Source organism: Hydra vulgaris, chromosome 03 (assembly GCF_038396675.1).
Source record: "Hydra vulgaris chromosome 03, alternate assembly HydraT2T_AEP".
Lineage (NCBI taxonomy): Eukaryota > Metazoa > Cnidaria > Hydrozoa > Anthoathecata > Hydridae > Hydra > Hydra vulgaris.
The window spans coordinates 27,591,461-27,609,758 of NC_088922.1; the positions used below are offsets into that span (position 1 = coordinate 27,591,461).

At 31.0% G+C, this 18,298-nt stretch overlaps 2 protein-coding genes across 2 annotated transcripts in view; both read left to right on the forward strand.

Annotated features, from left to right (window-relative positions):
* Positions 1-18,298, forward strand: part of LOC100207349 (presequence protease, mitochondrial) — a 177,184-nt gene that overhangs the window by 157,233 nt on the left and 1,653 nt on the right. The window contains exons 26-32 of the mRNA XM_065792819.1: positions 3,337-3,445; positions 3,547-3,659; positions 3,767-3,820; positions 4,277-4,345; positions 4,415-4,529; positions 4,603-4,736; positions 5,050-5,193. Of these exons, the coding sequence (XP_065648891.1) occupies positions 3,337-3,445; positions 3,547-3,659; positions 3,767-3,820; positions 4,277-4,345; positions 4,415-4,529; positions 4,603-4,736; positions 5,050-5,158 (703 nt within the window). The 3' untranslated portion in view covers positions 5,159-5,193. The remainder of the gene's footprint in view (positions 1-3,336; positions 3,446-3,546; positions 3,660-3,766; positions 3,821-4,276; positions 4,346-4,414; positions 4,530-4,602; positions 4,737-5,049; positions 5,194-18,298) is intronic.
* LOC136078596 (protein GVQW3-like) lies at positions 9,121-9,615 on the forward strand. Its single transcript, XM_065794377.1, has one exon. The coding sequence runs from the start codon at positions 9,121-9,123 to the stop codon at positions 9,613-9,615; it is 495 nt and encodes a 164-aa protein (XP_065650449.1).

Here is an 18,298-nt window from a genome sequence, read left to right on the forward strand (position 1 = left end):
GTTTACATTTTTCACTCTTTCTACAGCATGTTTACTCGAGGCACCAGTTTTTTCTTGTTGCTGTTCAAAAGATTTTACTTCACTATCAAAATTTGATTTATTTTCGTCTATCGGTTCTTCTACTATTTGTTCTTCTTCGAATACTTTTGCGCTGTTGTCCTCGTTTATTTGTCTATTCAACGACATTGTATGCCTAACGGGGGAGTTTCCTACCACAAGCAAGACTACTAGAAACCAATTCATTTTATTTTATTTATTTGTTTTTTTTTTTAATTTCTTCTATAAAATTAAATTTATTTTCAAATACTTTCTGTAATCAAACCACGTTATAAAGCGCGTAATGGTAATTCAAATTTATAAATGATTAAATGTTTAGTAAAATTATTTGAGAATTAATGAAGCAAAATTAATACGTAAGCCCATTAAATATTAGTTTCTCACCATTAAGTATATATTAGTTCTTCACCATTAAATATATATTAGTTCTTCACTTAGTGTTTTATTTTGTTTACTTTGTCACAAAAAATTTTCTTTTTCTTCAAGGTGATATTTTTAGTGACATTTTACATTTAATGCCGCATGGCTTCTGCTGCACACTTTGAGAATTTTTGAGCTGTGTCTTCCGCTATGCGGCTAGTCGGTTGAACGCGCATTACCGTCGACTCATATTGATTTAGTGCTTGTTTTTAATTTTTTTTTAATTTATTAGCAAATTAGATAATCGAATCGAATCAATCGTTTTCTTTTTAATATTCAACTTGATCGGTTTTTCTTTGTTTAGTTTGTTCTAAATATTAATGCAATAGATTTAAAAAATATTTTCATAATTTTAAATCAATGAAATTTATAATTCTTATTCTATTATATCTTTGTTCGGTGTTTTTAAATGGTTACATAATTCAGGTCTAACATTTGTCAAACAAAGATTGATTTTAATTTTAATGGAGTTTAATTTTGAACAGGATTTTTTCATAATATCTTTTTTAAAAAGAACTTTTCTGATTTTGATCTGATTTCTGATTTGTTGATAATTAATTAGCATAAGAAAAAATAATTTTAATTTTTAAGTCTTGAAATAATTTACAATTTTTACATGTAATACATTTACATTACATTATTACACGCAGTAAAAAAAATACCAGTTATTTTTTTGAAAAACATAACGCTAGATTTCATGTTTTATAACGGGTTCAATGTTCAATGTATAATTCTTATGAAAAAAACATAACGGCAAATACCGTCATGTTTTTTTCATTCGAATTATACATTGAACATAACAGGTAATTACCGTTATGTTCCACATATAATATTTTGTATTTTTTGTTTTTGCTATATTCTGCGTTTATTTTTTAATGAATGCTTTTGGATTTGTTCGAACTTTGGTACAATCATCAGATGTGCAATTTTTGTCGTGCGTCATAAGTATATAATAAAAATAAACCTGATATAACGGGTAATTACCTGTTATGTTTACTAACTTTTATAACTTTTAAAATTAAAAAAAAAATTATTATATATATATATATATATATATATATATATATATATATATATATATATATATATATATATATATATATATATATATATAAACTGTTCTTTAAAATTTCATTCTTTAAAAGACAAAACAAACAAAAAAGGAATATTAAAATATTCAAGAAATATAAAAAAAAAGTTTAGTATGCGTTATATTTGAAAAACTCTAGCCAAAGATTCTGATATCACTAAGTCTAATACGTTTGTTGTTTCCTTGTTATTTATTTGAAATGTTGGTTGATTTAAAATTTGAGTTAATTATATTTTGAGTATTTAAAGTCACCACATATATGTAAACCTAAATATTGATTTTTTTTAACAACTTATAATAGAGTTGTTAACTGAATTTATAACTTGCTTGTTATTTCCTTCACTACCACCTTCTACTCTATAGATACACCCAAAAAAAATTATTTCTGAAACTGTACAAATAGAGCGCCATATTTACTCAACATTGTCATTATGTAAATAAATATTAGTCAAATTAAAAGAACTGATGAAGATGCTTTCATGACTATAAATGCATACTCCATGTCCCCTATTAATCAGTCTGTCTGGAAAATGAATAACTCGGAATATTTGTTTTTGAAAATTCACTTCGCTATGCTTCACATATCATTACATATGCGGTTGCTCAACTTTAATATCAATTAATAATTCATCAAACTTGCTGTTTAGCAATGTTGCATTAGTATACCAGCAAGACAGATGAAGTCAAACTCTAGTCAATTTACTTAATGCAGATTTTGCAGACTCTAATTCTTCGAATATCAAATCAAAAGAGCTTGTCGATAGTTCCTTCTATAGCAAGTTTTCTTTGTTTTTGTCAATAACTAGTTCTTTTTTTTTTGTTACTATTAGACCTCAGTTTCAGATTAATGTATACTTTTTGAAAATTATTCAATGTCTTCAGCTTTATGGCAGCTTTCAAAACTTCTACTTCGTGTGGATTAGTTCTACTAAAACAGGGCTGCTTAGTGCATCGCTCCTGAGTTTGAAATGATAAACTCTTTTGATTATATTTTTATTTATGGTTATTTCTCTAAATAGATAATTAATTTGGAGTTGCACTCTTTATGGATTTTAGTATCAACCTCCATTCAGTTTTCCTCCAGTTTATTAAATATTTTATACATTTGAATTGCATCACCCCTTATACGTCCTGTCTCTAATTTGTGATTCTAAGTATATCCAGTCTATTTTTGTACTGTAGCTTACATCTAATATTACCAACAGGAATTCACACTACTACAGCATATTCCAACATTTGATGACTGGTATAAAATTACACCATTAATGTATTTAGACAGCATAATACCAAGTCTTATTCACAGTTACTCGGTACAATATGGTGGACTGAACATCTTTTGTCTTGCCTAACCTAATAAATGATAAACTAACCTAGTAAATGATAAACTAACCTAATCAAGAAAAGAAATTACGTCGGAAAATATTTTGGGTGATTGACAACTGTTCATTAGATTATTGACAATTGATCAACCGACTATTGACTATTAATTTACAGATTATCGTCAATTGTTCGTCTGAGAATCGGCTTTTTTTTCTTAGGATGATTTATTTGTTTATTCGTACGTTATAACAACACTATCAATAATTGTACGATTGTATAAAATGAACTCATTTTATACAATCGTACAATACTAGTTTGCGCCAAATTTGCTGCAAATTATTTTATATTATTATTTTTTTATTTTTTTTTTTATTTTTTATTTAAAACTTGTAGTTTTTTTAATGTTTTGCTTAAATATATAGAAATCATTAAAAAATATCTCTTTATAGGTGCGCAATTAATGCTCCATTAGAAATGCTCGATTCCTCCATACATGCATTAAGTGAAATGTTAACCTCCCTTAACACTGTAGGTTTTGATGATCCAGATTTTGTTCAGGTGACTTTGCTGTTATTTTAAAGAATTTTTATGCTTTGTATTCATAGAGTTTTTTTTAGCTGTTTATATTAGGAAAAAAATTTTAAACTGTTTTATATTAGGACGCAGATTTTCATCCGAAGAGCCAAAAAACGTTTGTGGAAATGGATTTTCCAGTAAATTACGTAAGCAAATGTATAAGAGGCGTTCCTTACTCTCATGAAGATTATGCTAAGTGATTTTTTACTTCTTTTTCTTGACTTCTGTTATATTATTTATCCTTATTGTTAAAATGGGTTGAAGTTCGTAAGGAGCTTTTTTAATACCTGCTATTTTTTACAGGCTGCAAATACTTTTGAGACTAATGTCGGCAAAATATCTTCATCAAGAGATAAGGTAAGATTTTTCTGTAATTAATCGAAGCGATCAAAGTATTTTTTTTAAATCTTTTTTTATTTGGAAATTTTTTACGTACGTCATTAAAAAGTGACGTTGCAGTTTTATATGAAGTTAAAACTGGTGAATTTGGAATAAAATTCATGTAAGCGTTTCTAAATGTCAGTTTTCACTCATCCTGTTTTCTAAGGGAGTAGAAAAGAGACGAGAAAAATAATCACGTGAGCATTGCTTAAGACAAATAAAAATTATACAAGACGTGCTTACGAAAGCGGTAACCTTTCCCTTCCCTTTCCTGTTTAAATAGTAAAAGAATGAGTAGAAACTGACTTAAATATAAAAGCATTTAGTATTGAAAGAAACGCGTTTTTATTAAAGTTTTTTAATTCATTTAATATTTTTCATCATCCGAGGCGTAAAAATTAAATTATAATTTTTATTTGATTGATATTTTAGAGAGAAGGGTGGCGCTTATGGTGGCGGAGCAAAGGTTGATAGCGGTGTCATTTCTTTCTATTCGTATAGGTTAGTGACGATTTGCATTATATATTTAGAGTCTTAAAATTTTATTATGTAATAAGAGTTTTCATTTAGAGACCCGAATACATTGTCGACTTTAAATTCGTTTGAAAAATCAGTTATCTGGGCTAGCGAGGGAAAATTCACTGATGACGATATAGAGGAAGCAAAGTTGTCAGTTTTTTCGCACGTAAGTATAATTTTAGATAAGATTTTGACGATTTACATTCTGTTTATTATCTTATTCTTAAAATATATTTCAGATCGATAGTCCGGTTCCACCATCAAATCGTGGAATGCCGTTATTCAAAAGTGGTCTTACAGATGAAATTCGTCAACTTCATCGCGATCGTTTGTTTGCAACAAATAGGAATGACCTAATAAATGTTTCTCAAAGGCAAGTACTGTTACTAAACTTTCTTAACCATAATACTAAATGTATGTATATGTGCGTATGGTGTCAGTTTCTCTTTTTAATATACATATATATACATATATATATATATATATATATATATATATATATATATATATATATATATATATATATATATATATATATATATATATATATATATATATATATGTATGTATGTATATATGTGTATATGTATATATGTTTATATATACATCCATACATATTTATATGTACGCAGGCACGCGGGGGTTTACGGTGTTATTATTACGTTTGATACTTATTCAATGCTTAGATATCTATTACCTGGTGCACAAAAAGATGCTTATGCAATAATTGGACCTAAAAACGAAGAATTAAGAAATGATCCCGGTTGGAAAAAGTCATTAAAGTCCGTTTCGTAAAATATCTTTTGTGAAATGGATATGAAAAATTTAAGGTATTTTTACAATTATATTTTATTTCATTAGAGATTTGTTTCTTAATTTAAAAAAATTGAATTATTTTTATGCCAATATTTCAAAGAATGTATTCACATTTAAATACATTTTTGCATTTTCAAAATTATGGAAAGTTATTTTAAAGCTTTAAACATGAAACTTGAATGAAATTTGAAACTTAAACTGTTTATAAATATTCAAAATGCGAGATTTTTGACTTTTTTGATCATTTCATTTAGATATTTTAAAAATATTTTAGAACGGTCGAAAGCAAAGCAGAAATATGAAGAATACTTTAGAATTTTCTCTAATATGAATAATTTTTAAGGGAAGGGGGGACTGCTTGAAATTGTTAACGAGATTCACATTTGAAAAAAAATTGCTATAAACAGTTTTTCAAAATTTAACAAAGAAAAGCAATTTTATTTTAAAAAATTAAGTATTTAGAAGGCTGTTGGCAGCCGATGCAGGCCCGGGGCAAATTTTTTGCGAACCTTTTTTCTTTAACTTTATCAGCAATAATAGGTCCATATTGAAAATTTACCTTAAATTTATCAAACTTAAAGTCTTTTATATGACATATTATAGACTTTAAGTTTGTAATATATGTTTTTAAGTTTACAGTCTGGTCTACGAATCCTTATTTTTGTTAGCAATTTTCATTTATTTAGCAAATTACTTTGTTATAAAATGTCATTTAATTAGATTTTTGCTTTAATAATATTATCAGTATGTTTAATGAGAAAAAGACTGTTCAATAACGTATTTTAAAAAAAATCTAATATCTTTAAAAAATGAAGTTAATTTTGAGAGAACAAGAATATTCTATTGTTTATCAAAGTCTACTTTTCTTGTAAGCGGCGGCTCAACTGCCAGTTTTCCCAAACCAGAAAGTCAATCTTAACACGTAGAAGGACGTAAACATTTTCAACCCTTACAACCGTGCTGAAGAAACGTTCTAACTGTTATAACTCATTCATCAAATCAAGAGAAACATCAATGCTGTACGCAATGTAAGGACAACATCAATGCTATAACGTAATTAAAAGATTTTTCACGCAACAGCTCTTTATCTGACTTCATGAACTTTCATACAATACCGTTTGTTCATACAATACCGTTTGTTCATACAATACCGTTTGTTCATACAATACTGTTTGTTCATACAATACTGTTTGTTCATACAATACCGTTTTTATAATTCTTTCGTACAATACCGTTTTTTATAATTCTTTTGAAAACAATATCCTGATATTGTGGTTAAACGTGAGCGACTTGCTGTTGGGAGTTTATGAAAAAAGCAACAATTAATATAGAACAACTTTTGTTTTATTTTTCTCAAAACAAGCCAATTATATCAATAGCGTCTATAAAAAAAAAAAAAAAAAATGTGCCTTATAATCTTCTTTGTCATTTCCTTGGGAGATGACATGGAATGTTATTTCCTTGGGAAATTGACGTGGGATCTTTTCTAGATTTTCCATTTGAACCGCTTTCATAAGCGCTTGGTATTTCATTTTGTAGATTACGAACATCAAAGTCATCAAAGCTTTTTTTTTTTAATAATATTACTAGCTATATCTGATTTATTTCGATCAGAGTTATTGTTGAAAAGCGTGAAAACCTCATCACACTTTACACTAACTTTGTTTTTTTAACGTTATCAAGAACAGGAAAGACTTCAGTAATGTTTATAAAATCTTTTTTTCATTTTCAATATTTTTTTTTCCTTGGGGGTCTTACATAAAATACGTACGCAGCTATGGGGAGAGGGAGGTTACCCAAAAGTGTACGAATGCTTACATTCGTACACTTTTGAGAGAGGGGGTATTGTAGACAGCGAGTACGTACGCAGATTGACTATATCTTGATATATCTTGTTTTTTATTTTTTTAACAAAAGCATTGAATTTCATGAGTTTAAAACATCAATATATTATGTAGCAAAGATATGTCTAATTAACTTAAAGTTTCTTTTGTTTTCAATATTTTGAAAGTTTTTTGCGTTGGGAAAGAAGTGGGTGGTTGTTTCTGTAATAAATAATGCGTATGTACGCAGGTAGGGTTGTCGTCGAAAATATACAGGTGCGTTCAAGGGGAAAGGGGGTTCAAAATCAGTGGTTTTACTACGTACGTACATTATGGCTGTCCCCTTTATGAACTTGAGGTTTTTAATTTATTTTTTATGTGACTATTAAATAGGATTTTACCTAAATTAACAATACTTGTTATTCTAAAGCGTGTACACGAAATAAATGTGAAAGTAGAAAAACAACTAAAAAAAAAAACTCCTCAATTTTTACTTCGAACCAAGTAATAATTTTAATACAATAATATAAGAAGATCAAAAATTAAAAAGAAAAGATGAATTATTCCCGTGGGAATCTAATAAAATTTCGAGCTTTTGCTTTAGTGGTACCCATAAGCTTGCGCACAGAATAAGAATCAAAACTATTTTATGCTTTTTTAAATGATGTTTTAATATCTTTAATGTTTCTGCAAAGCATTTTTGTTTTTTCCATTTTGCTTTTAATAATAATAGCCCAGTACTTTTCAATAACTCTCAATTCTGGGCAGTTTGGAGGATTTTCTATTTTAGGCACAAATTTCACATTATTCTTTTTATACCATTCCATAGCTAGTTTACAATAATGAATTGAAGCTAAATCGGGCCAAAACACAGGTCTGTTATTGTGTGATTTAATGAGAAGTAAAAGACGTTTTTGTAAATATTCTTTAACATATATTTGACCAGAAAGTGTGGACTGAGAAATATAAGGTGCTGATTTTTTGCCACAACTGCAAATAGCTTGCCAAATCAAAGCTTTTTTAGCGAACTTGTCATGTTTTGTGTATTTAAATTTCTTATCTGCTTTTCCTCTATATTTGGCAATATAATAAACAACACCAGGAATTTGTTGATGATCGTACTTGATATAAGTTTCATCGTCTTCAATAATACAGAAATTTTTAGAAATAAAACTGTCATACAACTTTCTGCCGCGGGTTCTTGCACTTTTTCATTTTTTTAACAAAAGCATTGAATTTCATGAGTTTAAAACATCAATATATTATGTAGCAAAGATATGTCTAATTAACTTAAAGTTTCTTTTGTTTTCAATATTTTGAAAGTTTTTTGCGTTGGGAAAGAAGTGGGTGGTTGTTTCTGTAGTTTGAGTTTGAGAACGGTTGGGCACTTTTTGTGCTTTGAAAGAATGAAAACCATGTTTGTTTCTAACTTTTGCAACAAAACTATGAGAAAACCCATATACTTTTGCACGTTCCTTAGTGGAAGGCTTGGGTTATTCTTAAAACTGTTAACCAGTTTTCTAACTGGTTTTATATCTTTAGAAACCTTCCTTTCTTCCACCACCAGATTTGCGTTTGATCAATTTTGTTTGAGAAAAACGTTGAATAACACGACTAACGGTGTATGGATGTATTTGCAACGATTTTGCTATCGAATTGGAGCTACTATTGGGATTTTGTAAATATTTGTGCATAATTTTTTCTCTTACGTCTTCTTCTTTTGTCATTTTTAAAACTAATTTCAAGTTAAATCCAAAAACTAACATATTTTTTTGAAATCACAACACGTTGTAAACAAAATACAAAACAATTAAAAATATTTTAATACAACCACTGAAAAAAAATGACGTGCTTATTCTTTCACATTTATTTCATTTACACGCTTTAGTAAATAAAATAATTTGCAGATGAAATTGATAAATAAAAACATGTTGGTATACGAGGGTGGTCTGGAAAGTTTCCGACCTCGACGTAAAGATGACAGCACTCGTAAATTAAAACAAGTGAATTTTGTTTGTTTATATGTTGATAGTTATTCATTAAAGTTTCAGCCATTTTGAACGCGCAGTTGTTATGTAACAATCGTTTGAGTGAGTTGATGTGAGTAATTTTGTGAAAATGGACAAAATCGAGTATCGAGCTGTCATTAAATATTTGTTTTTGAAAGGCAATACGCCTACGCAAATCAAAGATGAGATGGATTCTGTGTATGGGGACTCTGCACCATCATTTACCACAGTGAAATTTTGGGCAGCTGAATTCAAACGTGGCCGTCAGAGCTTGGGAGATGGTGAACGTTCAGGACGTCCAAAAACTGCAACTACTGATGAAAACATCGCCAAAGTTCACCAAATGGTGCTAGACGATTGCCGAATTAAATTGAGAGAGATAGCAGAGGTTATAAACATATCAAAAGAACGTGTTTGTCATATATTACATGAAAATTTAGGCATGAGAAAGCTGTCCGCGCGTTGGGTGCCGCGTTTGTTCACGTTGGATCAAAAACGTGTTCGAATGAACATTTCCAGCGCTCTGTTGGCGCTGTTTAGGCGCAATAAATCCGAGTTTTGGCGACGATTAATTACTGGAAAAACTATTACAGGAGCATACTAAAAAAGGAAAAACTATTACAGGAGCATACTACGCATCATTGCTTGACAATCTAAAGGAACAACTTGCGGAAAGGACCACATTTGCAGAAAAAGAAAATCTTGTTTCACCAAGACAACGCACCATCTCACACCTCGGCGGTTGCCATGGCGAAAATCCACAAATTACGGTTTGAACTGCTTGACCATCCGCCTTACTCACCAGATCTGGCCTCAAGCGACTTCTTTCTGTTCCCTTATTTAAAAATTGCGCTCGGAGGTCAGAGATTTTCATCAAATGAAGAGGCAATCACCTTCGTTAACAATTTTTTTGCAGAGAAAATCGGTGAGTACTATTTGGACGGGTTACAGAGATGGAGGCATCGCTGGGAAAAGTGTGTAGAGTTACAAGGAGATTATGTTGAAAAATAAAAAAAAATTTCGAAAAAATGTCTTTTATCTTTGTTAGGTCGAAAACTTTTTAGACCACCCTCGTATATCGATGGTGATTATTATCAGGCGATCTATGCATCAAATCATCATAACCTTTGTATATTAAAACAATATTTTATACCTTACAACAATACTTTTAATTTACGAGTAATTAAATTAGAATCAAATTCTCAAACACTCAATAAGTTTTATTTTAAATTATTCGAATAATAATGTGTTCAAAGTAAATATTACATTAATTGTTTTCTTGCTGATATCTTACTCTATATTATAATCATTGAGGACATTTTTAAATTTAAATTTAACGTTTACGTTGATTCTAACGTTCAATGTTGTGTTTTGATTAACAAAGCCATAATGTAATGTTAAAATACTCGGTGTATTTACAAATTATTCAATTTACAAGTTATTCGAATTCTTTTATTTGGAATTAGTATGATTTTATCAGCGTATTATGCCCAAACGAGAGCTTTAGGTGTTATAATTTTTTTTGCTTTTTTTTTTTTTTAAATATTTAAAGAAACTTTTTTTTATATATATATAATTTTCAAAACCTTTTTACTATCCCTATTAGTGAATCGGAAGAACACCATTTGGAGTCTTTAGATCAGTTTCGCTTATCGGCGTTTATATGTACTTAGTTAAAATCTTTTAAAAAAGTGCCTTAACTTACTATAGATCCTAATTCTAATCGGTTTTTACGTATATTAACCATATATAGTTGACAAAATATAATATTTCTATCAATTTTCACAAAAAATACTAGAATTCCGACTTAGAAGAGCTTATAATTAGTAAAAGTTGCCGATAAACGATCAGAACAGATCGTATTATTAAACTATGATGTTCATTTCACCTAAACGACGTTATTTAAAATTTTATTCAAATTTAGAGAAGCGATTTTGATTTTAAGAAGAATAAAAAAAGCAATCTTCGGTCTGGGTTTTTTCGCTACAAACATTTATATTTTATGATACTGCAAAATTTATTATTTTAATTTTTTTTGACTTTTCATAATTCACAGGCCTGATCATTTAACGGAAATATGTCATAATCAACAAAATATCTTACAGACGCTATACAATTTTAAAATTGCCTTAACTACACCGTAGGTAGATATAATATTTTACGTAGGTAACGTAGGTAAATATAATATTTTATAATTATTAATTGCGGGCCCGTGAACAAAATTGGGCCCTAGGATACAGCATGTTTCCTCTCACTAAGGTCATGAGCATTTAACAAATACAGTATCGGACAAAACGAGTGCAACCAAATAATGCTAATTTAGTTTCTTTATATAAAAGTGCTGCATTTTTTCAATTTAGAGAAATAACTATGTAACTGTTTAGAGACAAAGTTCTTCATGTTTTATTCATCACAAAGTTCATTATTTGTACACGAAAATTAATAAACTAATCAAAAGTATTTTAAAAAATTGATTACCTTCTGGACAAAACAAGTGCAACTCGACAAAATGTTGACCAAGCTGTATTTCGCTATCAATATTTTGTGGCGAATCCTTTGTTGTCGATCACAGCCTTGCATCTTCGAAGCATAGATTCGATCAGGTGATCAATGAAACTTTGTGGGATCGCTGCTAAGGCCTTTTGGATTTGTTCAAACAGTTGATCCTTATTACGAACACCTTCACGATTAATTTAGTGGTTGACGATCTCCCACAGGTTCTCAATAGGGTTGAGATCCGGAGATTGAGGCGGCCAATCCATCACTGATAGGTGGTTGTCTTGAAACCACTGCTTGACTACTTTTGCAGTGTGTTTCGGATCGTTGTCTTGCTGAAAAATCCATTTTATTGGCATATTCCATTCAGCATGAGGTAACATAACATGTTTCAGGATATTTTTATACATGAAACGGTCCATTATTTCATCGTTTTGATGTATTGGACCTAGAACGTTAGCAGAAAAACACCCCCAGACCATTACATTGCCTCCACCATTTCACAGTTTTATGGCAGTAAGGTAAATCGAGGCGTTTTCCGGCCGGTTGACGTACACGGCAAATGCCATCGCTCCCAATGATGTTGAACTTCAATTCATCACTGAACAGGACAGTTTGCCATTTCTGCACATTCCAGTCAATATGAGATGTAGCAAACAGGAGTCTTTTCTTCTGGTTTTTTAGTTTAAATCAGCGGTTTCTTTGCAGGGCGTCGAGAAAACAATCCGGCTTCAACAGCACGTCGTCTGATTGTTCGGTCCGATACAGGCAGCTCTAATTGCTTTTGTACCTCGACTGATGATAACAAGGGATTCTTCTTGACGGATCTGACGATCATAGAATCCTCTCTAGAAGTGGTGGAACGCGGTCTTCCACCTTTGTTATCTGCTGCCAACTTCCCCGTTGAACGATGTTTGGAACATAGTCTTGATACGGTCCATTTTTTAACGCGATATTTGTCACAAATACTTTTTTGTGACATTCCACTTACGTAATCGCCAATAATTTTCTTTCTTAGTTCCAATCCAAGACTGTCGGGAGCCATTTTTGCACTTGAAGTCATAAAACAATAAAAATGAATAATCATGCTTCTCAAGGCTTACCGTGTTACATTTACCTTGTGATGATACAATAATGATCTGTGGAACACAACGTCTTGGTTGGATGTGGACTGTATTGATGTTATGAAATACTTGTTGTATTTCACTTCTTGTATTGATGTTCTTCGATAAAAAACTTTGATAAAACTCACTTCGATAAACTGTCTTGATAATACTGACTGATTGACTTCCATATACTGAATGAATTACATGTCGATTTACATGTCTCTTATATAGTAAAATGCGTGAACCTGTTCTGGAAGATTCTAGATGCTTCTTTTCGAGCTTCGGGATGCGTCTGGATGCTTCTGAATGTTTCTGGATATTTCTGGATGCTACTGGATGCTTCCAGATGCTTCTTCTGTAAACTTCTGGAAGCTTCTGCATGCTTCTGGAAACTTCTGGATACTTTCTTTAATTATTAAAAAACTTCTGTGACGTTGACACGGACCAGACTTAAGAAAATGAAACAAACCAAAAAAGTTGCACTTGTTTTGTCCGCTCCAAAATAGTCAACGAAATTCTGCCTGTGTGCTGTCACCTGTCAGCTGATTGGTCATGTCATGGCATGCAATGACTCTAGACTCCTGAACTGTTTGCTGTGGTAGTATAGTTCGTTTCGTTTTTAAGACATGTAAAATTAGGAACACTTTTTACCATTGTTCGATGTTGGTTGCAAATGTTTTGTCCAATACTGTATATACACTTGTAAAACGTTCATCTAAGATAAATGTAAGATAATTTTTTTTTACAAAAAACAATTAAGGGCAAAAAAACAAGCTCTTATTTTTTTTTACCTATAACTATGTTTTCTGATGCAACTTCAGATTTGTTTTTAATGACGAATAAACTATTTTAGTTTTAACAACTGCTATATACTTTTTGTTTCACGTAAAGTTTTTTAGTGATTTTTTTTTCGAAATTTCCTATAAAATATCAAAAAATTTTAAATTTTAAATGCAATATTGTACACTGTTTTTGGTTCTTGTACGTAAATCGTCAAAACGCTCGTCTTAGTTCTGAGTTTTTCTGTGCATTTCGTTGCAAGAATTTTATTAGGGCTAAGTTCTCTATAGTCATTAGTAACTTTAATAATATCATGATACAATCCATATCTAGGTTAGTATTGCGGAGATTGATTGAGACGTGTACGATTGACGCTGTGTTGACACCATATTGTCTAGAGGGCGGGAAATTTTATTTTGGATAATAATGGAGTTAGACAAAATGAATTTTCGCTCTCACTACAATGCCTTGATAGTTTTACGATTGTCGGTTATAGTTGATTGGCATCTTCATTTACTGCGAAATCCAAAGTTAAAGCAGATATCATTTTTGCTGGAATTCGTGTAGTAAAAATATTTTTTTTAAATTTTGTGGAACAGCGTCTTTCAATACGTTTATCTATGTGACATCTAACAACTTTTTTTTTTTTTTTTTTTTGTTAATTCACCACCCCAAAGCCCAGAAGGCCACTACAGACGAGACGAGACGAGAACTACATTATATTTGACCAACTTTACAATAGAACATGCAAATGCCGTCATGAAATAACTAAAAATTCGAATCTCTGTGGTTCTTACTTCGCCGAAGCGCGTTACTTGCAGTTCGTTATGTTTTTGAGAATTATTTCGTTGTTATACTTTCTTTTACACTTTTATCTTTTGGTCGATAAAAAACATCGTTGAGTGGTTCATATGAATTCTGAAAGTCTGACATGGATATACCCGATTTGCAGTTTCGTCGTCAAACGACAAGGTATTTTGCTTCCGTACTACATCTGTTATCCTCGGCTACTCTTTTTTACTTAAGTTGGTTTTATCCAAACATTATCACTCTCTACGAATTCCTTGTTTACTTCATTCTCTTCTGCTTTCCTCCGTGTATCGACACCTGGAATCAGGACCGTACAAAGCCATAGAAAATTCTTTTTTTTTGGCAAACCACCTTGTGTCACTGTTTCCCTTTAATAAGATAGTCAATATTTTCATCAGTTTTTCCCATCTTAATGTAGAACTTAAAAAAAAATTAAAGATGGCTTAAACTTTTCCAAAAAATGTAATTATGAGCGAGAAAAACTCAGCAGCATCGACACCGACAAGAAACAAAAATGTGAGCTGCATGTGAAACAAATCTTGCTGAATCACAATGGATGTGAGCTTGGACGCCATTGTATTTCCCAGACATATTGGCTCCATTGTCGTAACCTTGACCGCGTCAATCAGAAATCTTGAGACTATCCATCTCTAATTTTTCAGTGATCTCTGTTGCAAGACCTCCGGTTTTTTGGTGATATTCAATGAAGTCCACAAAGCTTTCCTCAATTTTACAGTTTTCATCATACAGCGTGATTGGAAAAATATTTCTTCTTTCTTGCTCTGGCAATGCCGAATCAAAAGCATCTTATTTTTATGTTACTTTAGGCCATGTTGCTGGATCCCTGATTTGAAAGTTTTTTCCTGAGGTCGGTGGAAATCTAACGTTTCTGAATAAAGTTTATTGTCATCCATTTCAGCTCGTTCAGAAAGCTAGGAACTTTCATACTCACTTGTTATTTCTGAATCATTTGTGCAACATACTTCCTGACTTAGATAAAAATTTTATAAAGAGCTGATAATCTCTTCTTTAACTAATTCAAAATGATGATCTGAACTTAAGTCATTAATTTGAGCTATTTGAAAAACTTTATCTGTCGAATTGTCATTAACTTCGATACAAATATCTTCTGAAATAATTTTCTTTTCCACTGCAGAGTTTGTTATCGACAACTTCTTGAAACAATTTTGTAGTTTCTCATCACTTTCTAAGCGCTGTTTTCTTTTCTTCTTAAATAGAGTGTCAGATAAGTTTTTGGTGCGATTCTTTAGGGATCGTCCATAAATTACGCAAAGCTAAATTTATTTAAAAAACAGTAGTAGGAGATCTTAGGCTCTTTTACGCGTCGATTTTCATTAAACTTAATGCGCTATTTTGATTTTTTCTTTAACTTAAGGCTTTGCATGGGAAAACTTTTGATCTTTTTTGTTTCTTTTATTAATGAATTTAACGTTGCGTAATATAGGAACGATCCCTTATAGAATCCTAATGTTCAGAAGTTATCAACTATGTTTTAAATAAGTTTTGGAAACCAATGACGCATTATTTGCATTCTAAAAAATGATGCTTATGCGGTGTTTTTTCTTTTCAAAGATTTTGTTAAAATATTTTAACATTAATGCTGGGACTTTCCATATAGTCTCAAAATAAAACAAGTATAAATAAAATTAGTTCTCTATAAAAGTAAGAAGAGTTTAAAAAGGTGTATCTATAATTTTTATATCTAGATATATCAACTGTTAGTATTAAAGAGCGCTCTTCTGTTCAGTAAATGAGCTTTTATAAGTTGGAGTTTATGTAAAGCAAGTTTAATTAGTTTTCTTATCAACATCAAACGTCAGAAAAATTTGTTTCCTAGTGAAAACTATTTTTTTGATTAATTTTTTGGGGAGTTTTGCGTTCTCCCAAGTTTAAACTGCGTTTAACCACCTCACGGTGCTCTTGCTATCACTGTATACTATTTATCTCTTTTTGTCCCACCTACTAGCTAAGTTTAGTTTTCGAAGTATCAAATCCATTCACTCCTGTTAGTATAGTATGCATCACTCGCCGGCCGTAGCCATGCTGCATCTTCAACAACTACTCCTTCAATGAGCAGAACTATACTAAGTCCTATGGATGATGCACAATATAACTCAGTTTTTCCATTCGCTGGTACCAGCCATTTTCCACAAACCGAGTCTACTTTTTCCACATGGTGAAGCAACTCTTTCAGTTTTTCATTACAATTTTTGGAAATAAAATTGCTTTAAGGAAAATTCCCTGCAAAATGTTTGATGTATGAACCTTGTAAACGCAAACTTCCTGCCATCGGGTTGTGTCCAATGAGTTTACCTAACTGGCTGAACAGTGTGACTGCATTTAAAGATTCGAACTGTAATACTTTGCTACATTTTCCACAGTTTCTACACTTTCATCAACAAATATATCATCAATGTAGTTATCGCATGCTTTCTTCATGGTTGGGTTTACATTGAACACGTGGCGAAAAATCCAGGTCATTATTGATGGAGTCACTTTGATGCTAGAACACGTTCTATTAAAACAATACCGTTTCCCATTTATATTCACCGTTTGATATGGCTTACATTTTTTATCAATGTGAATTTGAACGTAGGTTTTTTTAAGATCAAGAATTTTTGCATCTTTTATTTTTCTCTAACAACGCGGTTTCTCTTGATAAACACCCGCATTTGCTGTGTGGCAATTTCCAGATTCATTAAGAGTTCGTCTCCCACTGGAAGTACCTTTTTGCTTTTGTTTTCTTGCACAACGCACATAAGCGGTATTAATACTTTAGGTGGTCACAATACTAGTTCGTTATATGGTACAAGTATGACTGAGTTGATTCATTAATTTATTTCTTCCGGTAACACTACGTTCTTGCTTTTGGTTCACCTTGTATTCACAAATGGTATTATTAACTTCACTCTCTTTATTCTAGTTCCACGATGCTGTCTGACTATTTATCGTCGAATTTTGCCGTGAAGTCCTGATGTTTTATTTCGTTCTCTTTACTTCTTGTAACCGCATCGCGTTTTATTTTGTTCTTTTTATTTCTTGACGTATTAATGATATCAAATTTCTTTCTCGTCGTAGTAACGCACGTGTTTTGTTTCATTTATTTTGTTCTCTTTATTTCATTTTGTAGTAATGGCTTCATATTTCACCGAATCACATACTAACATTCACATATTACGGTTTTTAACACCATAGATAACGGCTCCTTCAAATTTTTCAATCGCATCCATTCCAAAAATCAAATCAAATCCGAATGGTTTTTCTTTTACGATAAAAGAATTAACCATTCGGTATATTCCATCAATTTCCAATTTGCTATTTTACCTGTGCAAGTGCACAGTTCCTCCCAAAGTTGTGATGAATTTTTGACTTTTTGAAACAAGGCCATGTATGGACTCAGCAAGAACTACTGTGATAGAGCATCCGGAATCAGTTATAGGCTATTTTTTAGTTTTTTTTTTTTTATCATTGTCATTAAAATAATCATTAAGCAGTAATCATGACTTTCAACACGTTTATCTATCACGTGACATATAGCAGGTACAATTATTATTCACCAACTTTTCATTAGAACAATATATATCGTACATTTTCTTGGTTGGGGGGTGGGGGGATTTTGAAATATTTTTGTATTTTGTACCACATCTGCGTCTCCTTTCGCAATCGGCGTTTTGGCGCGGTAAAGACTGGTCTTTATTGAAAACAAAGTTCTTATTAATATGCAATTTAAGTCGATTTTTATGAAAAGATATTTTTGTTACGTTATGTGTTAAATGTATAGAGTTTGAGTTTTTTATAAACTATTTTCAAAAAAGTGATCTTTTTAATATTTTCGTCTCTTTTATCCGTCCACGATTTATTAGTGTGGAATGAACCATTATTTTAACTTAAAAACGTTGCTACGATTCTTTACAGAAGGGTTCTTTACACTAGGCTGAAAGGGGCTTTTGCCTGGAAGTAAAAGGAGTTCATTAAGTTTATTTAAGATTTTGAAACAAAAAAATTATACCCAATAATTTGAATCAGGATGATTCTTAAGATATTTTAATGTTATAAATTAATAATTTTTGTTGA

Coding starts and splice junctions, on each gene's coding strand:
- LOC136078596 (XM_065794377.1), top strand. CDS start 9,121: ATGGACAAAATCGAGTATCGAGCTGTCATTAAATATTTGTTTTTGAAA.